At 45.8% G+C, this 13731-nt stretch overlaps 1 protein-coding gene across 4 annotated transcripts in view; it reads right to left on the minus strand.

Moving 5' to 3' along the window:
- Positions 1–13731, minus strand: part of adamtsl3 (ADAMTS-like 3) — a 212056-nt gene that overhangs the window by 100634 nt on the left and 97691 nt on the right. For all 4 annotated transcript variants that reach the window (XM_085160442.1, XM_085160455.1, XM_085160451.1 and 1 more), the window contains one exon: positions 8732–8859. In XM_085160442.1, the coding sequence (XP_085016568.1) occupies positions 8732–8859 (128 nt within the window). The remainder of the gene's footprint in view (positions 1–8731; positions 8860–13731) is intronic.

Genomic DNA, 13731 nt, shown 5'->3' on the forward strand with positions numbered 1-13731 from the left:
AAAACAGGCTGAGAGTGACGAGGAGTTCAGTGTGAGGACAGCAGCAGCAGTCAGTCCCCAAAGACTCAGAATCAAACCGGGGGTGATGTCACGTGTCATGTTCGCGTACCGGCAGGAGAGAAGGACTCAAAATGCAGGTTTCAGTGAGGCGAACAGCCGACCAACTAAACTGGGAAAATACAAACTAACAGGCAGATACACACGGACGGAAAACAGAGTAAGACAGAGAATGAAGGTGAGTAGACATTAACGATGTGACAGAAAACAAAGGAAACACAGGGCTAATATACACACGGCAGTAATCAAGGGATGAGACACAGGAGGGGAACACACCTGGGAGAAATCACAGCTGACGAGACAGGGGAATAGTAAACCGAGTGAGTGAGTGATATGTTTTTTTATTGATTAGCATTCAAATATCTCAGTGAAGACAGAACAAAGATTTACCACAAAGCAAGAAAGCATGAGACAAGGCTAATCAAAAGGTATTGGCTGAAGCATTTGCTTATTACGCCAACCCTTTTAACAAAAGATCTTTTAGCATGCAGCTCCTGTACACAGGGCTCGAAGCAAATAATAAAATTCAATTCAATTCAATTCAGTTTTATTTATATAGCGCCAAATCACAACAAATGTCGCCTCAAGGCGCTTCATAGATACAGAGAAAAGCCCAACAATCATATGACCCCCTATGAGCAGCACTTTGGCGACAGTGGGAAGGAAAAACTCCCTTTTAACAGGAAGAAACCTCCGGCAGAACCAGGCTCAGGGAGGGGCGGGGCCATCTGCTGTGATTGGTTGGGGTGAGAGAAGGCAAACAAAGCAAAAACAAAACAAACAAACAAACAAACAAGAAAAAAACAAAAAAAACAGAAAAACTTTCCACCTTAGTAAGTAACTACATCAAAGCAAAAGAATCAAGAGGTTTTTTTGTTTTTTGTTTTTGTTTTTTTCTGCTCTTTTCATTCTTGATATATATATTTTTCTAATACTCTATTTTTAAACATATTTTTAAACAAGGAAAATGAACTACACCGAGCACACTGACACCAGACATGAACCTCCAAAGTAAAACAGGAAACCAGAAACAACTTACGAGGAGGCAGAAGACGCTGCACTTAATCTAGAATAATAATCAACACTATAGAAACCAAAATATAAAGAACTGAAGAAGCTGGGTCAGAATGACCCAGAACCGTGACATCACGGGGGCTGTATCCATCTTTTATATACAGTCTATAGCCAAACCTCACATCGACTGGTCTCCATGGCTGCATCGTTGGACTTCACAGCTTTTTTTGACTCATCACTATTTCTGGTGCTGATCAGCTGAATGTTCTTATCAACCAGTCGCAGAAACACAGTTTGCTCATCTTTCCTGCACGTTTCCATCTTTTCATGTACGCTTTGTTTCGTCCTCTTTCCTCCATAAACTTTGCTCCAGATCGGACCTCCAGGGGCCTGAGATCCACCATGAATATAATAGATTACCACACACACACACACACACACACACACACACACCTGTAAGGTAATAGCACACACCACCTGCAGCATACCTTACTCAGTCAGCAGCTATTTCAGCACTTCACTGAGCTCCAGCTGGCAGAGCCCACAAAGCCGAGAAAGAGTAAACACACACAGACACACACACACACACACACACACACACACACACACACACTCTGAACCTGAGCCCTGTGAAATGTGCCACAGCGCTGTTCCCTGTGACGGCACGGACATGCTGTTAAATCTGTTCCACCTTGTTAACGATCTCTCGCTGTGCTAACAGCCGTAAAATGCACATTTGTCCTGCTAACGCACAATAACATTAGACTAAACTGGGAGCAGCTCGTTCATCCCGGGTGAAGCAGCTCTGCTCCAATCTGCTCTTCAGTGCAGATCTGAGCGCGAGAAGCACGCTGCAGCCATTCAGCTGCACGCGGCACGGACAGCGGCCGACCACGGCGCCGTATTAATGAGCCAATTAATAGATTTCTCCCGCTGAAATGCATCGACGACTCGACCACGGTGAGACAAACTCTGCGTGGGCGTGCAGCGGTCCTAAGCCTACAGCTTACAGCCGTTAGCGGCCTCCTGAATTCACAACAGGACCCAACATTGATGTTCAACAGTTTCTGAACACGTAAACTCCAGCTCAGAAGCGTTTTTCTGTATTTGAATAACTCAGCGTGAGTGAATCACATCTCCCAGGGTTCAGTCTCTGGTGAACATTAAGAAACTGCAGGTCCTTTAACGGAGGACGACGGGCGGTTTGGATTATTTGACACAACCTGAGGAGGAGAGAAGCCGCCTGTGTGCAGAGACAGAGGGGAAGAACATTTCTTACAGCTCATACAGCTGTTAGCAAACGAGATGCGTGAGGTGGTTCTCCTCCATTGGAACATTGCTGGGATCAAAGGAACGACAAGAAACTTCCAGATGTTTCCTGGGACGCGCTCTCGCTCTCCATGAGTAAAAACCTAATGAGGGTCATTTATGACCACCTGCACATCGAGTGCAACAGCCGCTGTTTCACACAGTGCAGCACGTGCAGCTGCACCCACAGCTAAACGTCCAGACTGGCTTTGACTTCACGTTGGCCTGTGCACACATACGATGATGCTTAAAGCGTCAAAAGTGTGGTGAAATGTGCTTTACATAACAAGCACTTCTTTATAGTCGTGATTCAATTCAATTTTATTTATATAGCGCCAAATCACAACAAAAGTCGCCTCAAGGCGCTTCATAGATACAGAGAAAAACCCAACAATCATATGACCCCCTATGAGCAGCACTTTGGTGACAGTGGGAAGGAAAAACTCCCTTTTAACAGGAAGAAACCTCCAGCAGAACCAGGCTCAGGGAGGGGCGGGGCCATCTGCTGTGATTGGTTGGGGTGAGAGAAGGAAGACAGGATAAAGACATGCTGTGGAAGAGAGACAGAGGTTAATAACAGATATGATTCAATGCAGAGAGGTCTGTTAATACATAGTGAGTGAGAAAGGTGACTGGAAAGGAAAAACTCAATGCATCATGGGAATCCCCCGGCAGCCTACATCTATTGCAGCATAACTAAGGGAGGATTCAGGGTCACCTGGTCCAGCCCTAACTATATGCTTTAGCAAAAAGGAAAGTTTGAAGCCTAATCTTGAAAGTAGAGATAGTGTCTGTCTCCTGAATCCAAACTGGAAGCTGGTTCCACAGAAGAGGGGCCTGAAAACTGAAGGCTCTCCCTCCCATTCTACTTTTAAATACTCTAGGAACAACAAGTTCCTAGAGTAGAAGTGAAGATTCGCTGGTTTCTTGGTACAAAGAGGAGAAAAATCCATCAGGTACAAGCTCGGCTTCATCTGTCAGTTAAATCTGTATTTTCTACACTCGTTCAGTATCAGTGCAGGACTTCACAGGTGATCCTACAAGTTATGAGATGTGTCAGCTTCTGTCATTTTGGATGTTACATTTGAAGCTGTCTTCACAGATGCAAAGTTGCAGGAATGCCCTGAAATTTCAGTCTTACATTTAAAGCCTCCTCACATCTGTGCTTGCACGTGCATCCTCGCCATCCCCAAAGGTCAAAACTCCACACGGAGCTGAAATCAGCAGGTGTGCTGATGCGTCATCGCACAGCTCTGAGCCTTTACTGCAGGAGGAGCCTGGACGACAGCTGCAGGTGCACACGACGGACTTGCAAATATATGCAGGTCTTATCATCCGTTTTTATTTGAACGTTACTCCTGCGACGGCTCTCTGTCGCCGCCTTTCATCTGCAACTCTATTCTGAAAGTCTTCAAAGGACGTTTAACGACACAAAGAGCAGGAGAATGACATTTCTGTAGAGCACACTTTAGACTTGCAGTAAATAATAATGACAGGAAGGGTGTTCACCTACTTTCATGTCACACTGATAATAACAAGTATTCTGAATGTGTCAGGTATGCCTTTGAGAGCTCGTAACGGAGCTTTCAGTGTGACGTGTACAGCTGGCACAAAGAAAAGTGATGATTTTGGCTTCTTGTGTCCAACTGAAACCTGAGGAGGTAACATTACAGCCTGTCAGGAGATGAGATGAGAATAATAAACTCACAATAACATCAACTGAAAGGAAATGTGGTGTTTTTTCTTCTCCTTTACACGTTCAACAGCGGCTATAATTCACTAATGGAGTTTCTGACCTCTAATAGCAGAGAGTGCTTTGGTGAGGAGCGCCGAACTCAGCAGGACTCCTTTAATGGGAACGGCTTTCAGCACATTCACTGTGGGATTTCACAGGATGTTAATTTTCCTGCATGCATAAAAATGTAAAATAGAAATAATGAAGTTCACAATGCAGAGGAGACGAAACACAAAGACGACACAGCTGTGGACATGCACATTAAAACATTCACTACATCTTCACAACCCAGAAACACTCTGCCTCACTTTCTGACCCTGAGTGCATCTGAGGTGCATCTGTCTGCGCACACACACACACACACACACACACACACACACACACACACACACGCTAGTTGAAGTGGTTCATGCGTCTCTGCGATGAACTGCAGACACCTCAGGAAATCCTATTACTACCCCTGAAAGAAATGGATGTGCGGTGTGGCGAGGGAGGCCCAGCTCTGCTCAGACTGCGACCTGGACCTGGCGGAGCAGCAGAAAATAGACGAGTGAAACATCCGTGATTGCAGTGAAACACTTTTTAAGTGCTTATCAGCCCAAAAACCCGTTCGTTTGTCACTCGTCCCTCTTCGCAGTTAGCAGGTCTCACCCCGGCTGACCGACAGTGCTCTGCAGGCTGAGCGGAGATGGCTTAATGAAGTCATTCGGCCACTGCAATTTTGTCCTTATGCAAACACACGAGTCCTTACGCCTGCTCGTTTCTGCCACATCAGACTTTTAGAAGCAACCACGCACATCTGAACCCAAACCTGGTGCTAAGCTTGGTGGCGCTCTACGCTTACCTGCAGAATCTTTCATGTTTCTGATAATCAAAGAGGCAGACAGCAGCGGGACAGGCCGAGGGCGTCCTCTGTTAGCTGCTGTACGACAGGCCGAGCGAGCGGGAGTCAGCGGACCCCCGAAGGGAGAAAGGCACAGTTTGGCAAAGCAATGAGACCCAGGACACAGCAGTTCTTACTGCTCTGACCAGTGCAGGCAAACACACCCTGACATGGATTGGATTTTGGTCCCCACAAGTATAGTAAACTTCCAATTATTGGTCCCCACAAAGACGTTTAAACAGGTATACACACACACACACTACGCTAACTTCACTAATGATGTCCACAAGTCAAACTAGCTGCACAGACGCAGCGGTCGAGCTCGTCATCGGTCGAGCTCGTCGTCGGTCGAGCTCGTCGTCGGTCGAGCTCGTCGTCGGTCGAGCTCGTCGTCGGGCGCGCTGCTTAACGTTCAGCAGCGGATGGAGAACGAATCTCGTCATGCAGATGAAGTCTGAACAAATCAGAAGCTCCAATCACTTCCAGACGGCGGCCGCTGTGATTGAGGCCTCGCTCCGTCTTTTCCAACCTCGATCAGTCAGATGAAGGCTGGACGCCAGACTTCAATCAGAGTGATAAACTGCTCTGACATCAGCGTCATCAGCGGGAACTGTGCAGGGCCTTAATGAGGACAGCAGAACAGGAAGTGAAGTTCAGCAGGACTGGATGAGAGCTTGCACCCAAGACTGCTGCCGAACACGGCGCAGGGAGCGTGATTACGCTGCTCAGTAACTAATGTTGAAGATTTAAGACAATAATTCATGGATTTAACCCTTTTCCCCGCCATTTCTGACTGAGACGGCGAGGCGTGCTGCCAGCTAGGCTGCGTAACATCCTCCTTCATTATTCATTAATACCATGTAGGAACATGATCGGTTCTGACTACTGTTTTCATGTCTGTCACCGAACATCGAGAGCAGTTTCTAGACATGCAGAACCAAACGTCCAACGCTCGTCCCGCTCTCAGCTCCACTGACTCCACGGCCCACAGCAGGAAACCTACAAATGTGACAAAATACAGACACTCAAAGACTCATCTGCATAGTGTATTTACTCCTGTTTATCTCTTTGGATCTTCCTTTCAGCTCATAACCACAAAGTGTCAATTAGCAAGTTTTAGCACCACTGTGAGTGTATTTATGTTGTGTTGTTGAACGCAGCAGATGCTACAGCGGCAGCACGGGTGACAGCGCTGCAGTCAGATTTAATGAAGACAAATGCATCGCCAGGAGGCTGCGGAGCGATACCGCAGGACGCAGACAGCCTCTGATGACTTCCTGAACGCTGCACGACGAACGGCCGTGCAGAGACAGACTGACGGGCGGCCGCGGGCTTTAAACCCAGCAAACACACTCAAACACTCGCTGCCTTTATCGGTGCGAGGAAGACGCTGAACACACCAGCCCAGGCAGACTTCCCAGAATCCATCTGCTCCGGTCCACACAGAGGTCTGCACTTCATCACAGCTGCCAGCCGTCTTTCCCATCGGAAGCTTCTTTACAGTTTCTGCTGCGTTCAGGATGTGCCACGTTTAGCTTCTTACATTTAGTGTCGTTTTTATAGCTTTCAGAGAAAGTTTGAAAAACCTGTGGCTGAGATACCTTCAAGCAGCCCTGATCATCCCAGGAAACTCTCAGCATGCTGTGCAGCTAATGTGGCTAATGCTAGTCAGGGGTGTCAGACATGAAGCCAGAGGCCTGGTTTTACTGTCCACCTTTCCATCGGTCCATCAAAGGTAGTTGTAGGAAGTGGGTTTGGATTAATCTGAGTCTTGGACAGCACTGAGCCTTCACCTGAGCTCTCACCTGTAACCAGGGATAATGACTGTGATCTGTAACCACTCTCAGACACCACGGCTGTTTCTCCTGTCCGTGCAGGAGCGTCTCATCTCACCACGAACTCTATTTTTCTTGTTTGATGCTGTTTGGCAAACAGCTTGTGGCAGCATGTCACATACGAACAAGCACAAACAAAGAATACTGCGACTTATTGATATATGAAATATCTGATGGCACCACTGCACCGTGGTTAGCGCTGTGTTAGCCTGCAGCTGGAACCAACACCTGAGCTCCACCTGGTCAGCTGACCAATCAGAGCGTGTGGGAGAGCAAAATTACTGTTGCTCTCTGTCTGCTCGACTTTTGATGTCACAGCTTTAGATTTTGGGGGGAAAAGATGATGGTGGGAGGAGCCACGAGTCCACAGAAACAGGCGACTGGGCTTTGGGTTTATGACCCACTTGTTCACTTTTAAACTTAGTTTGCTTATTTTATTTTATATTTTTTAATATTTTCAGATTTCACTTACAGTTTGGTTACATTTTAGCAGATTTCAGTGCTGTGACGCGTCCACTGCAGGTCACAGCCTTTGTGGAAATCCTTCCATTTGACGTTTAGTATTTCTGTGGTCGTTTTTCGTGAAGTCACACAAGCACGACTGGTGATGGTGATGGAGCAGCATCATTGTGCAAACATGCTCCAATCAAATAATGAACCTGTAAATTATCATAATTGCTGCTTAAAATCTGAATGATTGTGCTAAGCCACGCCCTCCTGAAACATCTGTTTAACAGGTAACGACACAGCAGAACATTCCTCTTCAATATTTGATGGCACGATAAATGTGAGTTGAGCAGATCTGTGACCGTCTGACAGGTTTTAGTCATTAACCCTTTAAAGCCGGTCAGAGCGGCACGCTCCGTAACTATTTTTAAATCCCGGTAGCTCTGCAACCACGTGAGCTAGCGCAATAATTTTTTTTGCATATGAAACCGGAGGAGTTGTACTTACATCTTATGCCATCAGCTTGTCCTCAGTCACAGTTTCCTTCCACATATAACTTTGCAAAAACTGCATAAAAAGCACTTGCAGCAACAAAAACATAATATTCCAGAAACACGCTTTGCCGATCCGATCAGCTGTTTGTAACACTTCCTACGTCCATCAGCGCGAACTATCACATGTCCGCCATGACCTGCCCGAAACCGGAAGTGACGTCATTTTTGCGGAAATGTAGTTTTTTACCTTCAGGGCCTCAATGAGCCTATACTGGTGTTTTTAAAAGTTATCTTTGACTTTATGACTTTCTGTGTCGTTTCTGGGATGCTTAGGACTCATATTGCACTTCTGGAAATAGTTTATTTTGATGCATATGCTGCTTTTTTGCAAATTTGCATTATAATATTTATTTTCGTTTTTCCTGCAGTGTATAAAAATTGGTGTATTTCAAAAATAAAACTATGAAGACACTCAAAATAAATTTCCTGTGGTGGGAAACTATTTTGTGCAACTTTTTTGTATTTACAGTTTTGAGGGATAAGCCTCTTAAATTTCTCTAACTAGAAATATATGTTAAAAAAACAAAAACGATTTTCAATTTTTTTGTAGTTTATTGCACTTTTTTGCAATTAATGTAATTACTATGCACTTAATGCAGACATATTATTAAAATCTAGGCTGTAATGGTTGTATTGATGTATAGCAACTTGAAATGCTCCCAAAAATGGCTCCACAGCATGTAAACATATAATATAAGCTCTGGCGGACTTGGTTCTATGGTAGGTCTTAAAGGGTTAAACAGTCTCATTAACCCGAGCAGAGAGCCGCCGCTCTGCTCGCACATCACACGCCGAAGGCTGATTTTGGTCTTTTGCTTGTTTTAACGATCAGATTTCTCGCTCCACATTTCAAAGATGCTGTCACATTGTGTCTTGTTAGATGGTAAATGAGGGTTACCCTCCATTGAGGCAGCGTCGTAGCGAGTAGGAAGCTCCTCCCCCGCAGGTTCGAGAGCAGTCGCTCCAGGCGCCCCAGGCATCCCAGCCGATCTCCCTGTCCTCATCTGAGCGGGTCATCCTGGATGCCTAAAGAAGGACAAACAGCAACACAAAGGTTGTGCGTATTAAATCACATTCACACCAAAGCTTTGTGGTTGTAAGAAGGCGTGCCGCGTCGGTTTCCAACGCCCGCTAAAGCAAAACGCTCCTGCAACACGAGCGTCTGTTCAATCTGAGAATCAATCACAGTCAGACATCACTCTACCAGTCTGCATTTCTGTCCGATTGCTGGAAATCCAACAAACCTGCTGGAGGAGAGCTCATCACAGGCCGTGTATTTACTGCTCTGTGCCGCGTGGAAACACTCAGCGATAAATTCTTGATAAAGCTTAAGCTAAAAAAAGCTTAAAGGCTCAGAGGGACACAGTGAAAGTGTGCCATGCTGGCAGAGATCGTTTCTTTTTACAGCGTCAGAGCAAATATATCCACAGTGAGCCGACGCAGCACAAGTTTAGCTCTCTCTAGAAAAAGTCCCAAAGTCTCAGGAAAGAGGCTGAACGGCTCATGCAGGCGCCGCACAGCTGAGCGACAACACTCCCAGAATGAGACGCAATAAACTATTTCACCAGTGGTGAACAGGCAGTCAAACGGGAAAAGATATTTCATTGTCACGTTTGATGTAGCAGGCAGGACCAACACAGTCGGGGAAGTAAACTTAAAACGGCAGCTTTATCTGCTGGACAAACTCCACAATGAAAACATGAGAACTAGGGAGCTAAACTGGGACAGAGAACAAGGAAAACACACAGGTAGGGGAACGGTGGGAACACAGCTGGGACCAAATTCATCTTCCTGAGGCTGTTTGCATCACAGCCAGGCGACGAAGGCTGTCCAAATTCAAAAACTCCTCCAAATGCGTCCTCCTTTTCCCCAGATTTGAAGGATGGGTTGGGTGTGTCCTTCATGGCCCACCATATCCCAGAATTCATAGCGCGGCCCAGCCAACTCCAGTTTCCAACAATGGCAGCCGCTACTAAGTTTTAAAATTACTCTTATTACTCTTTCTGTGACACGAGAATGTAGCTGTAAGCTTCAAATATCTGCTCGGTTTATCAAGACACGTCTGTTACCGACCAGCTCGACAGACCAGGGCGAGAACGGCGGACTCCCGGCACATCGTTTTCAAACCCCTCGTGGTCTTTGGTTACTCAGGTTAAACATGATACATGAGTCACTCTGATAACATAAAAATGTTCTTGTTTGGCTTTTTTCAGTGTTTGATTTGTTCCTGAGTAAATCGGCTTGGCTGAGATTAAAGTTCTAGTTTTCACACAGCTGAATAAACGTCAAACAGAAAACTGATTAAACCGAAGTGTGAGACGGTCGAGAGTTTACTCCAGTGTCCTGTTATATTGAGGAAGCAAGCAGCAGACGGACGAGTTTATTCAACTCTACAGAGACAGCGGTGACGCAAATCTGAAGGCCAGACCGTCCGGGTCCTCAGGAGGATGCAGCCTATGAATTTGGACATCCACAGGGACTATCAAAATAAAACAGGAAACACAGGGAGCACAGGGACAGGAGAGACATGAGACATGACTGACTAAAGCTGCAGTAAACAAACAAAAGCAAAGAACTAGAAATCAAGAAATACCCGAGAACAGATCGAGACATTTATTAACTTATGAGACAATCGTCACGGCGGGGTGCGCCGGTGTGAAGAAGAGGTAGACCCAGATGTAGACACGGTGGAGACAGAACTAGGTTTCCAAAAATAAAGCGAGCCTTTATTGTGGCTGATGGCGTGACAAGAACACTGGAGAACACTGAAATGGGAAAACTAAGGAGACTAAGACACTCTGTGTAAACTAAAATGACACTCTGTGAAAGAACTATGAACACAGAGTAAGTAGGCAGGCTATGAAACTGTGACACAATAACGGAAACTATGAAAAGATGACGATAACAGACGATCTGACCCCGACTGAGCAGAAACACATGGATTAAGTACACATAAGGAATGATCAGGGGAAGCGGAATCACATGGGGAAAACAGCTGACAACAATCAACATAATGACAGGACAGGAGACGTGAAGCTAAATACAATAAACAAAAAACACAAGGATCCTTCAAAATAAAACAGGAAACATAACGAGACCCAGACATGACTCGAACTAGACCAACAAAGAAAACTTGGACATGAAACATGACAGAAAAACACACGAAGACTTAACACAGAAAACTTCACACAGGGATGAGACCAATGGGAGCTATAAATAAATAAATAATAAATGAATCAGATAAATCCTGAAGTAAAACTGTAACCCCGGCATGACAGAACGTAACCAGATCAACTGAAATGAAACTAGACTGAAAGGAACAAAAACATCAAGAAACTCAGAATACTGGGTCACATGACCCAGCACCATGACAACAATAAAGAGTTTTGTATGATAACACAGGAAACTTTTTAAGATTAGGTTGAAAACTTTCCTCTACAGGATCACTTATCATTAGTTACACTTTAATCTCGAGTTTATAGCTTCACAAATAAAATGTCTATTTGTGTTTTCAGTGAGGAAAAATCTAGAAACACAGGCTACATGTCTGATTTCCAACGATTGGATATATGGAGCTGACGCCGTCTCTCCTTCCAGCCCGACACAGAGAAGCATCTCTGGGTAAAACTGGCCCGTGGACTCGATAAAAGAACGTCTCTCGGTGGGACGAGCGGTCAGACCCTGACGGTCGCTCCCGATAGGCTGAGGAGCCACAGGTGAATATGAATAAATGATTCAGAGCAGCGGGACTGATCGCAGCCTCGCTGACAGCAGCCGCTGTAAAACGTTTACAGATGTTACAGATGTTTCCACCTCTGTGTTCAGAGTTTGAAGGTCGCTCAGATTCATGATGTAGATAAAAACGGACTTTTTTATTTACATTTACAGATATCACTGTTACCTCACTGCTCTTTTATAAATCTGTATATATTACGCATTATATTATACACTATTATATAATACAGACATTTTCCCACACGAGCTAAATCATAAATCCTGGATGCAGGCTGTGCAGGAGGGCGCGCATGACGGCGTGCAGGAGCGTTCAGGAGAACAGACTGATGCATCACCCAGCAAACATTCAACAAGAAATATTCACGTATGCATGTGGTCGCGTCATATTCCCCAGACTTCTACACGTCACACGCTTCACCTTAACTGCTCTTAACCTATCCATTCAGGGTTATGGGGTGGGGGCGGAGCCTACACATGGGCTACACCCAGGACAGGTTGCCAGTTCCTCTCCGTTGTGGTCTGAGAGCTGGTCATAGCTTTACTCAGAAACCCACAGCAGCGCCACAACGCCGCTGCTGTCGACCATCTTTGTCGCTGTGGGCGTGTCAGAGGAGCTGCAGCGCCACCATCAACTACGACAGCTGCTGCGGTAGAAAAACAGAGGCTGAATCGTATATGTTATGTTTGCACACAAGCTCCTAAATACATTTCAGAGCATTTACGTGTGAGTGCGTTATGTTGGTCACATGTAGGGATGGGTATCGTTTAGGTTTTATCCGATACCGGTGCCAAACCAGTACTTTTGAAACGGTGCCGGTGCTTAAAGAATGGAGAACACAAAATTGGTCCAAAAACCTCTCATGTTTAACTGTTTTCCACTTTTTATTTGGTCATTTTAGCCTTTTTGTCCAGGGTGAAGGGAGCATCTGCCATCAAACAAGAAGACAGCAGCATGTAGCTATGATGGTGTTTGCTAGTTCACCTTACATGCATTAATGTAATAACGTGGTTAGCCTACTCAACGTAATTTACACACGAACAACATTAAGCTACTCACGCAGAGAAGAACGGCTGCTGCTGCATCATCATCCTCATCATTTCTGCTACACTGGCAGGGCTAGGGGCCAGGACTCTCCTCTTCGGGTTTTTGGGGGATGTTGCTAACTCCGGGTCGATAACAGGCACCACACCCGCAGTAGATGTGCTCGGTGTGAGGTCTCGCAGCAAGCTATCAAATACGGCGCATTTCTCGGCTTTTAAAAAAACGCTATGCGTCGCCAGGTGTTTCATCAGATTTGAGGTGTTACCTCCTTTGACAGCATCACAGTATCAGCTTAAAGCACTTGTTGCAGCTGCTGAGTTTGCATCTTTTGCTGTGAAGTACAGCCAGACTTTGACCGCTTCGCCTTGGGCATTTTTAATCTGTAGCTCTGCTCTAAAAGAACGTACGTACCTGGACCCGCCTACTATCCTCGGAAACTAAAATGATTGGCTAGAATCTAAAGTGTATCACAGCTCAGGAAAAAAAAGCACCGAAATGTGCGCTGCTTTTTGGTCTGGTTACTACCGTTTATGTCAGAACCGGTGCCATCATGGCACCGGATACCAGTACCCATCCCTAGTCACATGTGAGTAAAACCATCGCCAGCGTGACCGTCCTGGACTGGTGGAAACCCCAGTCGGCTTCATCAAACCTTCTCTGGCCCTGCCTTCATGTTCAGCAGTGACTCTTAATCTGTTTGAGACACATGTTGGTGTGAAACTCAGGCTGATCAGTGGAGGCTGTGATCGTACAGCAGCAGCAGGCCTCGAGAGTCCTCCTGCTGCTGTAGAAACCTCTGTGCACACTCGGTTTCTTATTTCAACGATATTTTACCATCACCAGGCCAAAAAACGCTCAAAAAGACGCGGCCAAGATATCTGAATTATACATAATCCAATCCTCTTACTCAAAACATGCCTGACTGGATGCAGCCAAATCATTTCTGACAGTTTGTGATCCGTGCGCGCAGCATCGTCCCATCGGGAGCGTTCTCCAAAGTGCAGAAGAGTCCGGCGGTTACAGACAGCAGGTCTCTCTGCTGAAGCACTGATGAGAGCCACCGCCTCTGCAGAACCAAACAGTAGCATTACGTCACACGAAACAGTCGTCTGTTTGAGGCG

This window comes from Neolamprologus multifasciatus, chromosome 1 (genome assembly GCF_963576455.1).
Source record: "Neolamprologus multifasciatus chromosome 1, fNeoMul1.2, whole genome shotgun sequence".
Taxonomy (NCBI): domain Eukaryota; kingdom Metazoa; phylum Chordata; class Actinopteri; order Cichliformes; family Cichlidae; genus Neolamprologus; species Neolamprologus multifasciatus.